The following is a 22,224-nucleotide window of genomic DNA, read 5'->3' as shown; positions in this document are numbered from 1 at the left end:
TAAATATAAAAAAAAGAAAAATAAGAAAACTTAAAAAAAAAAGTATCCCATCTCAGGCCGGAAGGTGGTGCCGCCGCCTTTAATCCCAGCACTTGGGAGGCAGAGGCAGCTCCCATAAATGTGTTGTAAGAGTCCAGTCTCAATTTCAATCACTATCTCTGTTTCAGTTTCTAGAAAAGGCAACTTAGAGTTAGGAAAGAAGAGAGTAAATGAAGACAAAGTCAGAATGATTCAGCCAATAAATAGTTTAATGAGAACCAAGGTCTATAACATACATAGCAGGACCTGTGCTGGTAGCCTTCTGCTGTAACCTGTCTGGGGATAACCAACTGCATTTAACCCACGTTTGAAAAGAAGGCCCTTTTGAATGTCACCCATCAGTATCCATCTTCACAGAAGACACCAATCTGGGGTCACACTCTCAATGTGAATACTTCCTCTTAGGGAAGAGGTAACACAGATGCATAAACAACCTTAAGTCATCCTACTACTCTTCAATAAGAGAACCCTCGGGGGACCACTGGTTCTGTAAACACATACGTCTTTGTCAAAATACATTAGGAACACAAAGGAGAACAGTAGAAAGGGCGGTAGTGTTGGGTCCATAGATTTTCAGTTCTTAGATCTGAAGCCTCTTGAGCTGCTCGTATGTAATAAAAAACTGAAAAGTGAGTTATGGAAAATTTCTGAGTTGATACTGAAAGTTAAACCCATTTTGAAAATTGTACATTTCATTTTCTTAAATTAATGTACTTAGACTAAAGGGGGTTTCCTTCAAAGACTTTTTTTTAAAACTGGGTTTTTTTAAAAAAAATTATTTATTTATTTATTTATTTATTTATTTATTATATATACAATATTCTGTCTACATGTATGCCTGCAGGCCAGAAGAGGGCACCAGACCTCATTACAAATGGTTGTGAGCCATCATGTGGTTGCTGGGAATTGAACTCAGGACCTTTGGAAGAGCAGGCAATGCTCTTAACCGCTGAGCCATCTTTCCAGCCCTTCAAAGACTTTTCTTAAGATGAAATGTGTTGGGCCATGCAGTGGTAGCACACACCCTTAATCTTAGCACTTGGAAGGCAGAGGCAGGCGGAACTCTGTGAGTTCAAGACCAGCCTGGTCTACAGAGTGAGTTCCAGGACAGATAGGACTGTTACACAGAGAAGCCCTGTCCTGAAAAATCAGGAAAAAAAGATAAGATGTGTTGATTGCCTACTATTTTCCATTATGATCAATGGCACTGAGCAATGAAAATGGATTATAATATAGTTATAGTTTTCAAAAGCAAACAGAACAAACACAACACAATATAACACACAATTCCAAAGAGAGAAAGAGATGTACTCTCTGTTCAGTCTACAGATTCCAGAAGGGTGGGGAATTACTTTTCAACCCTGCCAAGCTCACAAGTACACACAGTATCCAGCGCATGGCTCTACCCATACAAGGCACTACAGCATGGCTGAAGGAGAGAAAGGCACCCACGATAATAGAGTCCTACTTGGCTGTGGTTTTGGTCACTCTACAATGCTTTGTGTCCTGCTGGCATTTTCAAGCTATCTGGGTCTCACAGTTAAGAACTTTAGACCACAAAAGCATGGAGTTTCCGGTGAGCATCGTCTATCAGTGTCACTAAATTTTGTTCTATTAGATTTATTTGCTTACTTATTTATGTATTTGCTGGGGAGGGCATGTGCCTGCCAGAGTGTGTGCATGAAGTTCACAGGACAACTGGCTGTGCTTGACATTTTGTTGCATTACATTTATTTGGTTATTTGTTTGTTTGTTTGCTGGGGAGGGTATGTACCTGCCACAGTGTGTGTGTATGTGTATGTGTGTGTATGTGTGTTTAGAGTTCAGAGGACAACTTACAGGAGCAAATTCTCTCTTTTCACCATAAGTCCCAGAGATTAAACTCGGCACCAGGTATGGAGGTGAGCACCTTTACATACTGAGCCATCTTAGACATTTTGATTTAAAGAGGAACATCTGGCACATCTTTTCTGTCCCGTTAAGTATGTATTTGCCTCCAAGGGAAAGTTGTTTCTCTACTTGGTTCCATTCACACTGGTCTCCAATGGGATGCTTGAGTTTCTTACTTGTCTATAAAGGATTTAATAATCAAAATTATCTTCCCATAACCTAGAAATACCTGGGACTTTGAAGGACTGGCTTGCATTCTCAATTTCTAAAAGGATACAATGATGTTCCAGGGTCCAAGTCGAAGCCAGTTTGGCCAAAATCCTTTATAAAGGGCAAAAAACCCCTCATGTTTCCACATCTGAGGTAAAGACATAACCAAAAATAGTGAATTTCCTTTTTTTATTACATTTGACAACCATTTTCCATGCCCACTCCCAGAAACTTTGGCTACTATGAATGGTCTCTTTTCTGAAGATATACTTCAAAGTCTAAATAATTTGAATCTAAATGCATCAAACCATTATTCAATATTTATTTCCTGAGCACCCAACATATACAACACATACTTCTTAACTCTGGGAATATAACCGTAAGTAAGAGCTGGGCATGGCAGTACATGCCTATAATCTTAGCACTCTGGAAGTAGAGAAAGTAAATCAGGAGTTCAATGCTATCCTTAGCTATACAGTGAATTTGAGACTAGCCTCGGTCTCTACATGAGACCCTGTCTCAAAACACCCTAATTAAATGTAGTGGGTCACAAACAAATAAAAACGATGAGAAATAGGAGTTGTTGGGTATTAGAAGGGAATTTTGAGGGAGCGGGACAGAAATAAGAGAGGATAATGCACGATAATCGATTCAAGTACATTATATGAACATGTGAAATGAAATTGTGAGAAATAGTAACTTCCCAGGCAGTATGTCTGCAGTAACTAGAAATAGCTACATAAAGTGACGGCACACCTAAAGGACCCTATCCTTGTCATCCATGTCCTTGTGCAGCTCTCACATCATATCAGGACTGTTGAACAGAGCAGAAATTAACACTGCTAGATTATAAAAAAAAACATTTGATATATAATGAGGTGTCTATTGTCTCCTCTCTTGAATTATTCACTCTGACGGAGACCAGCTGTCATACCATGAAACGAGGCCTACATCATAGGGAGCTGAAGCATTTAACTAACATCAATGAGTCACCTTTGAAGGAGATATGCTAGCCCCACTCAAGCCTTGATGATGGCTGAAGTCTTGGTTGACGTAGGGCCTCTTAAGAGGTCTCACTCTCGAATCATTCAACAAGGCTGCTTCTTAATTCCTGATCCCCCAAAACTGGAAAAGAATACTGTACTTTTAAGACACCGAGTTTTAGAGTAATTTGCTATACAGCTATACATAGCTTATACAATCTGTGCCTCTACTGAATGTATACTCTATTGTGGTAAGCAAATACACACATCGTTTCGATAGATAGATAGATGATGGATAGATGGACAGATATTGGTAGATATTATTATATTGATACATATTGTATCCAAAAATGATAAAAGGGATGAAGAAAACCAAGGAAAGGAATAAGGACTTGAGAAAGTCACTTTCTTTCTCTGACTCCGTTTTCTACTTTTTTTTTTTTTAAAAAAAAAAATATATATATATAAAGACCTTTTATGATTTGACAGGGAATTTTTCTTTTTTTTAAATTTATTTATTTATTTATTGAAGATTTCTGGTGACTCCACGGGATATTTCAGGTGAGTGTTTGGAGGACTATGTGTGAGGAACAACATGAACTGCTGTGTATTGTGGTGCCCTGACTTACATAGCAGGGGGTCTCTATATGCACCAAATGGTCTCAAGAACTAGATGACTGACTTAAGACCAAAAGCTGATGCCATATGCTGAATTCTGCCAAAAAGTAGTTTATATGATAGACAAATATCTATGAAGTAATGGCAATATGTCGGGTGTTTTGTCCGATACTGAAAAATGTTGTTCTGCCTTTCAGTGGTGAAATGAATTTTAGCACTGTTTTGAGAAATGAACACATTTTAATAAGATAATGATATGAGAAGCCAGATTTAAAAGTATCTCTTTCCTCATCCTGCAAATTAAGAACCTAAAAATAAGTGTCTTTATTAATCACTTGGGGATGGGAAAGACAAATAATAACACAGTAATAATACTATTGATAGACAGTCATAAATAATATGCTTCTGCCAATGGACCTCCAGCAAATACTGAAACACTCAATCCAAAATTCATGTTTTAATTTTGAAAATTATCCAAAATAAAGTTGAGATGCAGATAACCTAAAAACATGTAATTAAATGACAAGAGACCCCAGAGATTATCCAATTATCATTATCTCAATTACCACACTAAAATCCTAATTGGTTTAAGATCTCCACCTACCAACTAAAATCAACTTTTAAGAATTATAACTCAGACTATATGACAATCCTACTTCAAAGTTCTCAGGTGGCTTTCATTCTAATTCTAAATGCTTTGTAGCGACCTCTAGGATCCTACATGATTTAGACTATGTCCCTATCTGCAAATTCACTTCCTATGACTTTCTCTTTGCTTACTGTACTCAGCCACACAATCCTTATTTTTAACTCTAATAAAGTCAAACTCATTTCAACTCAGGCCTTTTATAATCTGTTCTTTATTTATGAAATGGTTTTCTCAAGATTTGCATGTGGTCACCTCCTTCCCATCATCCAAATTATCAAAAAAAAAAAACAACCCAGATTTTATAGGGGACATGGTTTTTGATGCTTAGTTTGATGTGTATGAGGAAGAGCTCATAGTATTTGGAGATATTAGGCTTAAATTGGTAGAATTCTGTGGTTATAGGGAAGCGTTCTTGGGATCATTAGCATACGATAGGTATATAACCAGAGAAGGTTCACAACATCTGGTCACCAATTCCAGACCCGGGAAGTCATCTTCCACACACCCTCTTCCCCACACCTCTCCATATCATCTCAACAAAACTCTATTATCCCAATTATGCTCAATGATTAAATTCTTCTAACTAAATTATTCCTAATTCTGTCCCATCTTCTACATTCCCAGTCACACTGAGGCTCAGGCCTTCATCATTTCTCACTCAGATCAATACATAAAACTTTTAATCAACATCCTTATCTCCAACTCAATGGCTCTTTAAGTCAACCAGGTTAGAACCTTGCTGGAAATATAAATTCTCAGGTCCCATTTCTGACATGCTGAATTAATTCAGGCAATTCTAAAACATGTTAAACAGAGAAGACCTAGTCACTGTCCCACCCTCATCCCCTTAAATTAGTGGTCTTCAAACTTGGATGAACACACAACCACCTGTGAAATTCTAAAACTCTTAATAACCCAGGTTCTGAGTTGACTGATCTAAGAAAAACATGGAGCTGTGAAATTAATGAGTGATTCCAATGTGTACCCAAGATTGAGACCCACTATCTTAGATACTATTTCCACAAAGACAGAGTGACGTACTTAAAATACAAATGGGACCTGTTTAAAGCTCTCAGTATTTCTAAGCATCTCAATATAATCCAATCAACCTATAGCTACTGGTATCAGGAAAGTATCAAGCATATTAGTTAAGAATGCTTCCTTAAGTCAAAAAGTCTGAGTTTATTGCAGCACGCCTACTTGCTAACTGTAAAATTCTAAGGAAGGTGATCCTTCAGTGCCACAATATCTATCTCATGGGATAATGAGGAGAATGAAGTGACTGAATGCATGTAAATCTCATTAGAACAGCTCCTGTCATACAATAAGGCATTCAGCAAATAAGAGTTATTTAAAATTCTCAAGTATGGGCCATAATTTCCTACCATAGAGTTCTAGGTTTTATCAGTTATTATGCTATATTTATTATCTATTTGTAACTGTCAGTACTTTAGTAATACCTATAATTCCCTTTAGCTATTAAAATAGTACCTCATAAATAACAAATATATGTTCATTGAAACTGATAACAGCAGAAAAATCATATGGCCCCTTCACATTTTATCCCTGAATTTTTTTTCTGGTTTTTTTTTTTTTTGGTTTTTCGAGACAGGGTTTCTCTGTGGCTTTGGAGCCTGTCCTGGCACTAGCTCTGTAGACCAGGCTGGTCTCGAACTCACAGAGATCCGCCTGCCTCTGCCTCCCGAGTGCTGGGATTAAAGGCGTGCGCCACCATCGCCCGGCATCCTGAATTTGTTTTTTATAGTAATAATGTAACCAATACTTCTGTATACATTTATGATATCCAACCCCAACAGAAATACTCAAGGCAGAATGTGATCAACAGAACAACCTGGAACTTAACCCAAGTATTGGGTTTTGAAGCTTCTTAAGTACCAGGACTTCTACTACAGAGTCTCTCCTTATTTGAGGTTGGAAAGCATGGGATATAGTAATCCTATTAAAATCTTTATTTTGTGTATAGGTGTTTTGTCTGCATGCATCTCATGCAACAAGTGCATGCAGTGCCTATGAAGGCCAGAAGAGGGTGTTAGATCCCCTGGCATTATAGACAGTTGTGAGGTATCATGTAGGTGCTGGGACTTGAACACAAGGCTTTTGGAAGAGTAACCAGTATTCTTAAGTGCTGAGCTATCTCTCCAGCTTCCTAATTAAAAAAAATAGAATTTCATACACCAGTACTCATTTACATCATTTCCATCCCTCTTTCTCCCCTTTTAACTTCCCCTTCCATGACCTGGGATACATTCAATATTGATAGTAATAATTCTACACAATGCTATTATATGTATTATTATATGTATACATATATGTATTATATGTATCCTGTATTTTTAAGCATTCAAATTGGAATAATATTAAGAAGCCCTATGCATTAGCAAATTTTCTGGGAGTGATTATTTGCCTTTGGATGATTCTCAGAGGCTACTAAAAAATACACCCAATGGTTGCTTAATGTTCAGAATATGTAGCAAGAAGAATAAAGAGGGAAAAAGTTCTCAAACATCAAAGAAAACAGAAACTGTAGCCCAAACCCACAGTGCACATACCTTTAAAATACCATCCAAAGTACCCTTGTAGAGGTCCACATGTCCCACTATTGCCCTCTGATTCATCATTCGTGTTCTCACCACGTCAACCGGGTTAGATGCCAGAGCCCCAGCCAAACCACAGGTAAAGCTAGAACTAAAAGTGAGAACTAATTTAAAAAGATTATCCCTACTTCAATCACTTGTCCACTTAAACAGAATTTAGGCCAAATGCAAAAGCTCTAATAACTTAGATCCATTAGCTAAAACCTGATAGTCCTTCATTATACAGAGAAAGAAAATCCTTTATAATGAAAGGCTGTCCCTTCACATGGATTGCCCTTGGAAGGGGAAATAGATGGGATCTCCTGAGTAAACTATGGGCAGGGAAGGGGGTGCTAAAGGGAAGGGGATGGGGGATGAGAACATGAGGGGATGGGATTGTCAAGCTGGGGGAGGGGTGGGGTGGAAGAGCAAGGAAAGAGGTATCTCAATAGAGGGCTCCATTATGGGGGAAACTGGATGCTATGGAAATTCCCAGGAGTCCACAAGGATGATTCCAGAGAAGACTCCTAGCAATAGTGGAGAGAGTGCCTAAACTGGCCTTCCCCTGTAATCAGATTGATGACTACCTTCATCCAGTAACTGATGGAAGCGGAGCAGAGTTCCACATCCAAGCACCAGACCAAGCACCAGTCCAGTCAAAGAGAGGGAGGAGGGATTATATGAGCAAGGGGGTCAAGGTCATGATGAAAAAACATAGAGAGACAGCTGACTTAAACTTGCAGGAGCTCTAGACTGACAGTTGGGGATCCTGCATGGTACTGAACCAGGCTCTCTGTAGGTGGGCGACAGTTTTGCAGCCTGGTCTGTTTGTGGGACCCCGACAGTATGACCAGGACCTACCCCTAGTGTATGAGCTGGCTTTTTGGAGCCCATTCCAAACGGTAGGATGCCTTGCTCAGCCTTGATGCGGCCAGGGGGAGGGGTAGGACAGGAGACACTTGGTCCTGCCTCAATTGAATGTGCCAGGCTTTGATGACTCCCCATGGGAGGCCTTACCCTCCTGAGGAGTGGATGGGGGTGGGCTTGGGAGAGAGGGAGGAGGGGGGAAGGGGAACTGTGGCTGGTATGTAAACTAAATAAAATGAAATAAAAAGAAAGGTTGTCCCTTTCCTTTTCATTCTAAAACTCCGCCTCTTTTATAGAAGAGATAATCCACAGACCTAACAACATCCCTAAGCAGGAATTGTCCTGTACTATTGATAAGTTCTAACAAATTTTCTGACAACAGCATCATGTGCCAAACTCATTTAAATAGCAGAATATCATAGTGCTTATATGACAAAGAAAATGCAAGATGAGAGCAGAAATAAACTTCAACCAAAAATAGGAAGTACAGGGTGATGGAACTGGGGTTGCAGCTCAGTTCACAGTGCTTGCCTAGAAAGCATGAAGCCCTGGCTTCCATCCCTAACACCGCAGAAACAGGTTGTGCAAGTGCACATTGCACATCTGTAATCCTAGCACCCTGGAAGTAAAAACAGGATGGTCAGAAATTCAAAGTCATCCTTGTCTACACGATGAATCTGAGGCCAGTCTGAGATATATGAGACCTTTCCTCTAAAGTCGTAAATAAAGTACAAGCTGTCCAAGTATATCATACAAGACAGGTGGTGCGGGCGGCACACACCTTTAATCCACGCACTTGAGAGGCAGAGGTAGGAGGAACTCTGTGACTTCAAGGCATGGTCTACAAATCAAGTTCCAGGACAGCCAAGACTGCACAGAGGAACCCTATCTCGAAAAAACAAACAAACACACACACACACAAAAACAAAACCAAACAAAAAAGAGTATCATATAAACATGTAATAGGTCTGTATACTATAGGCAGCTCCCAAGTGGCCAGGTATCCACAGTAGCTGAAGGCAAGTGTGGGTAATGGGTTGGGGAAATATAATCAGAGTACTTCACATGCATGTTATGAATATGTGCATGTTATGTTATTACATAATACAAATGTAAGAAAATGTCATTCTGCAACCAGGTTGTGGTGGTACATGCCTTTAATCCCAGCACTCGGGCGGCAGAGGCAGGCAGATCTCTGTGAGTTCAAGTTCAGCCTGGTCTACAGACCTAGTTCTAGGACAGGCTCCAAAACCACAGAGAAACTCTATCTCGAAAAGAAAGAAAGGAAGAAAGAAAGAAAGAAAGAAAGAAAGAAAGAAAGAAAGAAAGAAGAAAGAAAGAAAATGTCATACTGAAACACATAATCTTCTAAAATGAATATATACTAATTAAATAATGAGAAATGTAAATAATAGGAAATGTCACAATAAAACCCACTATTTTATATAATTAATATATAGCAATAAATTTAAAAGTATCAAATATTCAGAAGGCTTGAAGTATTGGCGACAGGAGACAAGTATTAAGGCCATGAGTATCAGTTATAAATCTACCTGAGGACATCAGTAAAAGAGGCTTTTTATGTTCAAGCTGCTGAATCCAGAGAATGAATTAAACACTGCTCACTTACACAAAGTGTGTTAAAATGGTGTCTCCCAGCATTCCTGACAGTATCAGGTGCTTCTTGGTAATATCATAAACTGGCAACTCTACTCCCACCACGATGGCAGCACGCTGAGCAGTTGGGACCACGCCCTACAAAACCAAGGTGGTATCAGATACGTGAGAAATACTGAGAGTGACATATATCTTAAAGTGAACAAAAATGAGTCGATGATGGAAACTGCGAGAAAAATAAACTCTAAAATGTATAGTTCATTCTTTCAAATAAGTGACTAACACTGGCATGTTTCTAATTCCCAGTCCACATGTTGTACTACAAATAAAAGCATTCATAACTTCTAATGCACAAGAGACAAAAAAATTGATAAAATATGTTAAGTTAAACTTCACCATAATTAAAAACTTGCAATTTAAAAGATACCATGAAGTGAGTGAGAGAATAACTCACACAATGGAGAAATACTTGAAAATCATAAAGAATTCAGTCATTAGAAAAATGTACATCAAAACCACAATGATATTCAGGCAGTGATGGTGTGCGCCTTTAATCCCACACGTGGGAGGCAGAGGCGGGTAGATCTCTAAATTTGAGGCCAGCCTGGTCTACAGTGAGTTCTGGGATAGCCAGGGCTACAAAGAGAAACCCTGTAGGAAAAAAACCACTCACAGTGACACGCCATTTCACACCTCCTCGGATGACTGTAGTCTTTTTTTCGTAAAATAGGAAGTCTTGGTAATGTTTTAAAAATAAATAATCACGAATCCTTAGGAAAGAATAAATTTGATAGAGCAGGTAAATAAGAATTAGGAGAGAAGAATCAAACACTATTAACTTTTTAAATGAGGTAATGACTAAGATAAAGAAGGGACAGAAGAGTATATATGTTTGCAATAACAATTTTTTTGAGACAAGGTTTCTCTGTAGCTTTGGAGCCTGTCCTGGAACTCACTCTGTAGACCAGGTTGGATGTGGTAATGCGCACCTTTAATACCAGCACTTGGGTGGCAGAAGCAGGTAGATGATGTGGAATATCCTTCTATATGTGTGTTGCTTTTATTGGTTAATAAATAAAGCTGCTTTGTCCTATGGCAGGGCAAAATCTAGCCAGGCTGGAAGGGATATATAGAGAGAGCAGGTGGAATCAGGGAGATACCATGTAGCTGCCGAAGGAGGCAGATGCCATATAGCTTCCCAAGAAGCAAGAGGTAACAAACCACGAGCCTTGTGGTAAAATATAAAATAATAGAAATTAGTTAATTTAAGATGTAAAAGTTACTTAGTAAGAAGCCTGAGCTAATAGACCAAACAGTATTGTAATTGATATAGTTTAGGTGTGATTGTTTGAGTCTGGGTGGCCAGGAATGAATAAGCACTCTCTACCTACAGGTAGATCTCTGTGATTTCGAGTCTACATAACAAGTTCCAGGCCAGCCAGAACTATGTGATGAAATTTTGTCTCTGAAATAAAAAAAAAAAATAAGAGACAAACAAAAGTCAGTTAGGAAGGGAACGTTTCCAGTGTGACTCCCAGAATTTGAGGATGAGAAGAAAGGGTGACACTAAGGTGAAAGCAGAAGTGTAAGAAGCTGGGGAAAGGGCAAAAGAAAGCGGTTCTTCCTTTCCAGGCCCTTCTGCAGTGAGAAAGACGTGAACCAACAGACCACAGGCTGCTGGGAATGCATGACAAGTCAGATTTTTGTTGGTATCCCAGTGATGGGAGCAAAGACGAACAGATCCCTGGGACTTTCTGGATACCCACTCTAGCCGACTTAGCGAGTTCCAGGCCAATGAGAGACACTGTCAAAAAAAATGGTAGATGACACTTGAAGTTGCCCTGATGCATTTTTAAAATGCATGATATGAAATTATATCAAGCACTCCTATTCTACTTGAGACAGGGATAGTGGTGCCACATGCAGTAAATCCCAGCACTCAGGAGACAGAGATAGGTGGATCTCTGTGAGTTTGAGGTCAGCGTGGTCTACAAGAACTAAATTTAGACTAAAGGAACATTTACTGTTCAGAAAAGATTAGAATGAAATATATTAAAATATTCTCTTTGTAGGATTAGAGATAAAGTAATTTCATTTGTGCTTTCCTTTTTCCATTTTTTACTATATTTTAATTTTGTGTGTGCCTGTGTTTGTTATATGTGTAAGTACACATATGCATGCTACCCCTGTGGATGCCACAAAATAACTTGCAGGAATCAGGTCGCTCCTTCCACCACGTGGGTCCTAGAAATTGAACTTGGATAATCAGGCTTGGAGAGAGGTATCACTGCCCAATGAAACATCTTACTGGTCCCTCATTTTTATGCCTATCATTAAAAAAAATACAGTGAATGTTTTGCCTTTATAAGTTTGATTGAACATTACTCCTTTTGTATATGGCCAGGGGTGTATGAACAATCCTCTGGTGCTGTCCACCTTGACTTTTGAGACTGGGTCTTTCACCAAGACCTGGGCCTCACGTATTAGGCTATACTGGCTGGCTACTCCTCTCTGTCTTTCCGGACAGAGATACTGGGATTGAAGCACACACAACGGTGCCTGGCTTCAGATATTTTTTTATGGGGATTATGGTAATCAAATTCAGGTCCTCATGTTTGTACATCAAACATTTTACCAACAGAAACATCCCACAACCCACATTAGTCCTTAATTAGGTATAAGGGATTTGTCTAGAATACTTGCAAAATAGATAATCAAAGAAAATTGATAAACTTTAAGAAATGAAAATAACATCTCATGTAGATGATTGTCTGAAGCAACTTTTATATTAAAGTACTTCATCATCTCTGAATTCTCAAACCCCATTTTCAGGTCATGAGACTATGCCAAGGTTGATCTTGCTGACCTAGCCTACCATTAGCTTGTTCTACGTCTCTCCCATCTGCTTCACTCTGCTAAAAAGAATGACCATTCCCATGGAGACCAGTAAGATCCTATAATTTAGGACTATTGGCTGACATAAGTCCACAGATATTATTTATGTAGCTTATAGAACATTTCTAAAAGATTTAGTTAGTTGTCAATTAAGGGATTTCACATAGATATGCAAGTTTCTAGTTTCTCCTGAACAGTCAAATCACAGGGCTGGATGGCTCAGAGGTTAAGAGCCCTTGCTGCTTTTGCAGAGGAACCAAATTCACTTTCTAACACCAACAACTTTCCCTAACTCCTGTTCCAAGGTATTCGGTGCCCTCTTCTGGCCGCTGCTGGCACTACATGCATGTGGTACACTTATATAACATTCTGACAAAAGACACATAAAATAAATATAAATAAATCGAAAAAAAGAGAAGTCAAAATTCAGCCACATGCAGATTCCCACTAATGCACGACAGAAACAGACTACAACTAAGGAGTATCTATCCTCTTTGAACCAGTAAGGTGCACTCCAGCTCACTAGAAAAGCCTTACCACACAACTGTCTCTCCAAATCTTATATAAGTTCCATTTTGCTGCCAATTCTCCATATGGAGGAGTTAGGCACACCATGAAATATTTTCAGGACCAAATGTTACAACCAGGCAGGAATATTAAACAGACTGAAGGGATCACATATTGGGGGCTGTATTTCTTTGTTGAAATTTTTAAAAAAAATATTTGAAACAAAATTGGAGTTTATTTTAAGAAAGGTTTCAATATAGATTTGTGTGCAGGAATAGCAGGGACTGGAACGTATAGATTCATGCATGCTAGGAAAAGTATCCACCACTGGGATATACTATTCTCAGAACTATATTTTTACAGGAATCCCCAGAACTATACTTTTACATGTAAATAAAATATGCATATTGTTGTGAAATAATCTTTTTGTACACTGTGAAGATGTGTCACTCAGACTGGTTTAATAAAAAGTGAACAACTAATAGTTAGGCAGGATTTAGGGAGTAAAGATAATGCTAGGAAAAATAATGAAGAGATGCCATAAGACGCAGAGAGAACAAGATGGGCATTACAGAGGTGAGGCAATAAAGCCACGAGGCAGAAAGTAAATAATAATGGGCTAATTTAAGTTATAAGAGCCAGTTAGAAACAAGCCTAAGCTATGAACCATGCCTTCATAATTAGCAGTAAGACTCCATGTCATTATTTGGGGGCTGGTTGGTGGGACAGAGAAAGACTCGCTACATATGGCACCCACCATCTAAGACCTAAAAAAGCTTTAAAAATATTATAAACACACAAAAGCAGAGCCAAACACAGCTTCCTAGTCCTGTAGTCGCTTATGTGGGATGAGGCACAGAGTTGTATCTCTTAATCACTGCCTGAGGGCTTGAGCCACAAGCTATGTGGTGATTTAATATTTTGCTCATGCAAACAGAAAAGGTTAAAGAAATGCAGTAAAGCAGGTTCAGACTAAAAAAAAAACAACTCTAAACAGGTTACAGTATGTTTAACAATATGTGTAGACTTAACAAAAAAAAGTATAGTCAAAAAATGAATGAATAAATATTTTTTGCATTTCATGCATTTATTTTATTTTAAAACAAAAGCCTTTATGTAGGGTTCTTTGCATTGGATAAATTCCTAAAGAAAGTATTGATTGAAAAATCCCATTTCTAAAGCCCTTAGTAGTTCGGGACACTCGACTTTCCAAGACTATGGCAATTATTATTATTTATATCAGGGTATGTGCTTCGCCAAGTCTTATCCCGCACTATTGGTTTTCAGGCACATTTTTACCATTTGATCACTCAGAAATGACATCTGCTGGTTTGCACTAGTTTCTCGTCTGCTGGGATTTTAGAATTTGAACATTTTCTGGGATGCTTAAGTTTGTCAGTCAGCAGCTGGTGTATGTTGGCTCTTTCTCACTTGCTCAAAATAAATTTGTTTTCCTCATAACCCTGATTTGTTTGTTTCAGGCCTTTCTGATGCCATAAAGCTTTTTAAAATCACCTTTCACAATAAATATTTTAAAAATAATAGAAGAAATGCTTGAAAGGAAGAGTTAAGTAATTAAAAAAATAAGCCATGTTGAGATGGGAAATAAAAAAGGAGTCTGGATCCTATATGTTATTGTGCTGTCTTTGAAATTTTTGATTGCTGATAAGCCAATGACAGCTGCTGGGAGACACTGGACTGTGAAAGAGACTGTGGAAATAAGCCAGCCTAGAAATTTTAAGAATGCCTTAACTTTAAAATGGAACTCAAAAAATGTATTGCTTTGGGAAGCAGTTTGTTCAAGATTAGTAGACATCAATCTCGATCAGGTTAAGACCCCCAAAAATCTTGGTTACAGACATAAAGAAATAAACCTAAAATAACGACAAGACAGGTGACATATATTTTACCCACTTAAACATAAAACAAAAAAATCATCTTTGGCTGGCTTGTGTACAACACACAGTCCATACTTGTGTTAATGCAGACATGTATGTTACCTTTAAAAGTTTGTGTGTTTTCAGAGCAAGGGAACCAAACACCAATGAAAATGGGTGATCCAGGTGATCTAGCCTCTCAGAGTGCCTATGTTACAATTTCCTCAGCATTCTGCATCCACAACAGCTTCAAAGCTGCTGGTAAAGATGGTCCAGCCCTACAGACTATTCTAGTCAGGACTTGACCATTATCCTAATTTTCTCAGGGTTCCCCAAAGATCACAGTTCCCTCAGACAACAGGAAGCAGTCTAAAGAACACAACACTCACATTCCCAAGAGATGGGGTGGAGGGTTTTTGGTCATTCAGTGGGTTATAGATGTTTATCATTGTTTAGGGAGTTACAAATTGTTATTGGGTCATGATCAAAAAAACTGAAGAAAGGGGATTAGATTCAAGGATCTCTTTTAGAAAAGTATAGAAATAATAGGATATAATGATTGTTGAGTCTACTTTTGAACAACGAGTAGTCATAAATATTTTACATTGGTATGGATTTTAGTATATTGATAAAAATAGTTATTTTGTTATACTGAATATATGCTTCTATTCTTGTTTGGGATATTGTGCTTATGCAGTTCATTTAAAAATCTAATGCATAATTAAGAAAAAGCTGGTTAAGCTGTGCGGTGGTGGCGCACGCCTTTAATCCCAGCACTTGGGAGGCAGAGGCAGGTGGATCTCTGTGAGTTTGACAACAGCTTGGTCTACAGAGTGAGTTCCAGGTCAGGCACCAAAGCTACTGAGAAATCCTGTCTCAAAAAAAAAAAAGAAAAAAGAAAAAAGAAAGAAAGAAAAGAAATGCAGGTTAACAGTCATTTATAATAATCAAACTTGTAGTCATATCAGGTATATTTTTAAGGTAAAATATATATTTTAGGTAGATATATGATCTTAAAACACTTCAAGAACTTAAAGAATATAGCATTTAAGATGTTTAATAACCTGAGGCTTTTCATGACAATGAAACATGTCTGCTCCTGGCAGCACCAATTTACTTCAGAAAGGATGATAGGCACTTAAGAACCTGCATATGGAACTTGCTTTCATTGTGTCAAAAATATCCATTTGGCCAAGAAACTGCTTATGTTTTAACTGATGACAGCATGCTATACAAACTGGACAAACTGGACAACTAAGGACACTAAGGAAAAAGACTGTTTAGTTTTGCCAAGATAAGGCAAAACTATCGTTCAAAGTTCTTTTTTTTAAGATTTATTTATTTATTATGTATACAGTGTTCTGTCTGTATGCTTGTTGGCCAGAAGAGGGCACCAGATCTCATTACAGATGGCTGTGAGCCACCATGTGGTTGCTGGGAATTGAACTCAGGACCTCTGGAAGAGCAGTCAGCGCTCTTAACCTCTGAGCCATCTCTCCAGCCCTCCTTCAAAGTTTTTTTTAATATTTATTTATTATGTATACAATATTCCATCTGTGTGTATGCCTGCAGGCCAGAAGAGGGCACCAGACCCCATTACAGATGGTTGTGAGCCACCATGTGGTTGCTGGGAATTGAACTCAGGACCTTTGGAAGAGCAGACAATGCTCCCAACCACTGAGCCATCTCTCCAGCCCCCTCCTTCAAAGTTCTTGCTTCCTAAAAAAGTCTGCCAGATATTCTAGGCCTGTAGGCTGAAGACTGGGTGCCGCAACACTGCAGAGGAACCTTGAGTAACTGTCCAGGTAGATTGAGATCTATGTTGTTTCCTTATTTTTGGAAGTTGCTTACAATGCACTTTATTTATTCAGGTAATATTATATCCTTCTAAGCTCTTTGATGGAGTTGAATACTAGATATTTATAGTTAAACTTTTCCATAGTTATGATAGAAAGACAATTGGGTACAAAACTTTCACCAAAATAGGATAAACAATGGAGTATTTTCTTTGAAATTGTCAAATACAAATGTACTAGATATTGTAAATGCAATTCTTACTTGATAATTATTCTTATTATATATAGTTTTACTACATCTTTCCTTTTTATTTAGACAAAAAGGGGGAAATATTGTGTGATGGAGGAAGATCATTGGCTAATAAAGAAACTGCCTTGGCCCATTTGACAGGCCAGCTTTTAGGTGGGTGGAGTAAACAGAACAGAATGCTGGGAGAAAGAGGAAGTGAGCTGATACGCCTTAGCTCTGTTCTCTGGGGCAGATGCCATAAAGCTCTGACCCAGGATGGACATAGGCTAGAATCTTCCTGGTAAGTGCACCTCGGTGCTACACACATTAATAGAAACGGGCCAGGCAGTGTTTAAACGAATACAGTTTCTGTGTTCTTATTTCGGGGCATAAGCTAGCCAGGTGGCTGGGAACAGGGCGGCAGGAATGCAACCCACAGCTCCTTCAACAATTGTGGAAAAGTTTCTTTGTTCATTTTAAGGGTGTCACTCAGATTTGTTTATTAAAAAGCTGAATGGCCAATAGTCATGCAGGATTTTGGGGCAGAGAGGATGTTGAAAAGGAGGAGGAAATACCAGGGGCACAGATAAAGCAACATGAGCATTGCAAAGTAAAGGTAACTAAGCCATGTAAAAGAATGTAGAATAAAAAATATGAGTTAATTTAAGTTATAAGAACTAGTTATGAAACAAGCCTAAGCTATCAGCCAAGCTTTCGTAACAATAAACCTGTGTGATTATTTGGAAACTGGAAGGTGAGACAAAAAAAAAATCTGCCTAATAACCTATCTCAACACATAACAAAATATACTTTTACTTCTTTTCATTATGTGCCTTAATAATGTTAAGTAGTCTGGAAAAATAAAGGTAGCTATTTTCAACTCCTAAAAAATTAAACAAGATTACCAGATAATCTGGAAAATCCACTTCTATATATGTACCCAAAAATATTAATTACAGTGTCCCCAAAAGGATATTTGTATACCCATGTTCACTGCAACATCATTTACAATAGCCCCCAAAATGAAAGACACCCAAACATCCATCAGTGGTTGAATATATAAAATGAATACGTGTGTGTACATGCATATATACAATGTATCTGTGAGGTGTTTAAGTAATATACAAACATATATATTATGCAGTCTTTAGCAGAAAGGAAATTCCAAAACATTCTATTGCATGAATGAATCTAAGGAAAACTGTGCTAAATGAAATCTCATAAAAGGACAAACTTATATGAGTCCACTTATTTGAGTTACTTGACAAATTCACAAAGACAGAAAGTAGTTTGGGGGTTTCCAGAGACTAGGGAAACTGAGAGTGGCTGTTTAGTGGTTATAGAGTCTCAGTTTTGCAGGATGAAATGAATTCTGGATTCATCATATAGTACAGAAAGGCTCATGAGGCCCCAGCCCTGATTAAGAATTTAAAAGCAGTTAACAGTTGCCAGAAGGGAGGGGCCCATGAGGATCTATAGACAGCTAGTGATTGCTAGAGAAGGAAAAGACATTTTATTTCTGTGATATAGACATTGGTAAGGTATCCATGCTCCTGTAAGTAAAACTAATTAAGACAATGGTTCACAAATAAAAACAAAAACATGGAAGTAGAGGAAAACAAACTAGGAAGATAAAAGGTTGCAGCAGGAGTGTGTGGTTGGGGCAAGAGAGGGAAATAAGGGATGACTATGATAAAAATACAATCAGATAAGTGAATTAAAATATAATGAAGGGCTGGAGAGACGGCTCAGCGGTTAAGAGCATTGCCTGCTCTTCCAAAGGTCCTGAGTTCAATTCCCAGCAACCACATGGTGGCTCACAACCATCTGTAATGGGGTCTGGTGCCCTCTTCTGGTCTGTAGACATACACACAGACAGAGTATTGTATACATAATAAATAAATATTTAAAAATATATATATAATGAAACTCACCTGGCAGTGGTGGCGCAAGCCTTTAATCCCAGCATTTGGGAGGCAAAGACAAGTGGATCTCTGTGAGTTTGAGGCCAGCCTGGTCTACAGAGAGAGTTTTAGGACAGGCTCCAAAGCTATAGAGGAAACCTGTTTCAAAAAACCAAACATAATATTGGAACTCATTGTTTATAATTAATATATGCTAATAAAATTTTTTTTAAACTTCTAGATATTGGTTGCAAACAATGTGAACAGATTCAATATGACTGAAATCTATGTATACTGCATAACAATTACCACAAATAAAATGTCTGGGTTCCCCTAACCTAGTTTATAATATCATTGTTTGATCTTTGTCTCTTGGCATCAGTTCATGAAAATGTTCTAGTTAGTTCTATTCCTGTTGTAAGATGGACTAATCAAGGAAGTACACCCTACTGTTATCAAAAAGCAAACCTCAAGGATCATTAATGGTGCTATGGTCATTAAGTAAAAAGTTATGCCTATATCAAAAGAATATGTAACACAATGTACTTTGCTTCTGTACATTACCATGTGACAGAATCATACAAGTAGCATGGGCATAAAAGTAGTTACATTCAATTATTAGGTATTGGGATATACCCATGTTGTCAGAATTTCACCTCATAAATTACCTGCTAATTGCAAAAGGAAGAGACGTTTACCTTTTAAAACAGCAATACCTGCTGGAAATCATATGAATAAGAAGGCAATCTCTGCCCTGCTTAATGTGACATAGCGAAACACGCACCTCTGGCCTTGATGCAAAAGGTTCAGAATGAATGTAATAAAGCCACTAGTCTCAAGTTTTAGGCAACAGAGGAACAAGCCAAGGACCACATGGAAATACTATATATGAAATATATGAAAACTATCCTGGTCTCATAAATAGGTGAATTTTTAATATGGTCTAGGTTTTAAGTATAGGGTTATTCAGATTTACTTATGCATATGCACGTTTTGCTTACATGTACATCTAGACAACATGTGTGTGCCTGGGTTCACGCCAAAGTCAGAAGAGGGCTTTGATTCCCCTGGAACTAGAGTTAAGGATGGTTGTGAATTGCCATGTAGGAGCTGGCAACGCAGCTGTGCCCTCTGCAAGAGCAGCAAGTGTTCTTAACCACTGAGCCATCTCTTTCCCCACTTAAGTATTGTTAACCTTCTTACAATTGACAATAGTATTGTCAGCCCAGAAAATGTTCTTGTTCTTTTTCTAAATTTTATTTTACTTTTTATTTTTAATTATGTGTATGTCTATGAGAGGAGATGTTCACATGACTACAGCTACCTGCCATTCATTACATGCAGCCCAATCTCGGGTCTCTGCAAAAGCAGTCTGTGCTCTTATCTGGTGAGCCCTCTATACCTTCTCCTTATGAGACACATCATGAAGTGTTTAGGAGACTTTCATAATGTCTATAACATCCTATTATATTGTTAACAAAATAATGTGTGTATTTCTGTACTCAAAGAGACGGTTTAAGTAATTATGACAAAACCTTTCAGTTGTCTAATACAGATCATGGGTATTCATAGTTCAATTCTTTCAGCTCTATTTTGTTTTAATTTTAAAGTAAGAAATAGCTGTAGAGAATTACAAAGGAAAAAATAATAAAGCTCTCATTTTTATTTAAAAGTCTATCAATAGACTTGCCATCCCATTCAGCTCTCTCTGCAGATTCTAATAGTCTTATTTGTTCAGTGATCACAAGAGAATAAAAAGTTATTCAATAGCCTAGTGTGGTGGTACATGCCTTTAATCTCAGCACTCAGGAGGCAAGGGGAACTCTGTGAGTTCAAGGCTACCCTGGACTACATAGTAAGCTCTAGGTTAGTCAAGACTACATAGTAAGATCCCATCTCAAAAGGAAAAGTTGCTGGGCAGTGATGGCACATGCCTTTAATCCCAGCACTTGGGAGGCAGAGGCAGGCAGATCTCTGTGAGTTCAAGGCCAGCCTGGTCAACAAGAGCTAATTCCAGGACAGGTTCAAAGTTACAGAAAAACCTTGTTTCTAAAAACAACAACAACAAAACAAAAAGGGAAAAGTTATATAGGTATAGTGGTACAGGTATCTATAGGTACAGGTAGAGTGGAACAGACCTGACTTCTTAGCACTCGAGAGACACAGGCAGGAGGATTACACGTTCAAGACCATACTTACTAAATTCTGTCTCAAAACAAAACAAAACAAAACCAAAAAAGTTATTGCAACAATGACAGCAAAAGGCAAAGTACAATAATGATAAAATGGTCAAAGCGATTATCTCTAAATTGTGGAACTACTGGAATTTTTCCTCATATGTTTAATATTTATGGTACATCTTATACATTATAATTATAAGGTTAAAAATACTGTTATGCTCTTTGAACATAAGCACTACACAGAGACCATTATAGACAAACATTACTGTGTTTAATCCAAAACTGACAGAGCTATACTGAAATACTAAATTCATTGTGAAATTTAGAAATTGTATGTATATCTCATACATACAATCCTAAACTATATGTATAGAAATAGGAACCACTATAAATTTTGATCCTTTCATGGGTGGCAAGGAGCTTTTTACCTTGCTTTGGGTTAGTCACAATCTCATGACTTAATATGAAAATTCAAGTAAAGAATATAATACACCACCAGTAAAAGAGTACTCACTCTCCACAGACCCCTGGTACCTTCTTGCTGGTATATATCAATGAAGCTGCCAATCATGCTCCCTTGGAACAAACTTCCTTGAGCCTGCATTCGAATCTAAAATGAAAAAAGGGAACATTCTATTTTGACAGAAAAAAAAAACCAAAGTGAGACAATTCAGTCCTTTAAAATTAAGGAATTATTTTTAAATCTCTGCTATTATGATGAATTAAATTGTACACAAAAGCATAATTTGTGCCAAAGTATAGTCTATAAAGGTTGTCATTAGGCCTCATATTTCCCACAGTAAATCTATCTTTTCTAGACTTTTACAATAACAAGTATTCATGAAATATAGCGTAGTGGCACAGGCCTTTAATCCCAGGACTCAGGAGGCAGAGACAGGTGAATTTCTGTGAGTTAAAGGCTTGCCTGGTCTACACAGTGAGTTCCAGGGCAGTAATGGCTACATAGTAAGACCCATGTAATTAATTTAGTAAAGAATTAGGGATTACTCAAATATCCAAAAACCAATGTCAACAACATATTGGTTACATAAATGATGAAACATTAATTTAACAGAATACAGTAAAGCCATAACATTTTCCCCTAAAGTATTTGTAGACCTTAGAAGGCATTAAAAATTAATTGTTAAACATGCCAGGTGGTGGTGGCATGTGCCTTTAATTCCAGCAATTAGGAAGCAGAGGCAGGTAGATCTCTGCAAGTTCAAGGCCAGCCTGGTGTACAAGAGCTAGTTCCTGGACAGGTACCAAAGCTACACAGAGAAACCTTGTCTCGAAAAACCAAAAAAGAAAGAAAGGAAGGAAGGAAGGAAGGAAGGAAGGAAGGAAGGAAGGAAGGAAGGAAGGAAGG

The 22,224-nt window shown here is 38.0% G+C and overlaps 1 protein-coding gene across 1 annotated transcript in view; it reads right to left on the bottom strand.

Moving 5' to 3' along the window:
• Positions 1–236: 236 nt before the first annotated feature.
• The window catches only part of Slc25a14 (solute carrier family 25 member 14), a 124,011-nt gene continuing 102,023 nt past the window's right edge, over positions 237–22,224 (bottom strand). Inside the window, 5 exon segments of the mRNA XM_050128369.1 lie at positions 237–661; positions 2,207–2,287; positions 6,960–7,095; positions 9,481–9,605; positions 21,370–21,465. Coding sequence (XP_049984326.1) covers positions 620–661; positions 2,207–2,287; positions 6,960–7,095; positions 9,481–9,605; positions 21,370–21,465 — 480 coding nt within the window. The 3' untranslated portion in view covers positions 237–619.

Source organism: Alexandromys fortis, unplaced genomic scaffold, assembly GCF_014885135.2.
Source record: "Alexandromys fortis isolate MF-2015 unplaced genomic scaffold, M_Fortis_MF-2015_v1.1 scaffold_288, whole genome shotgun sequence".
Taxonomy (NCBI): domain Eukaryota; kingdom Metazoa; phylum Chordata; class Mammalia; order Rodentia; family Cricetidae; genus Alexandromys; species Alexandromys fortis.
Note: the sequence above shows the minus strand (reverse complement) of the source record. Positions and strands in the feature narration are given on the sequence as shown.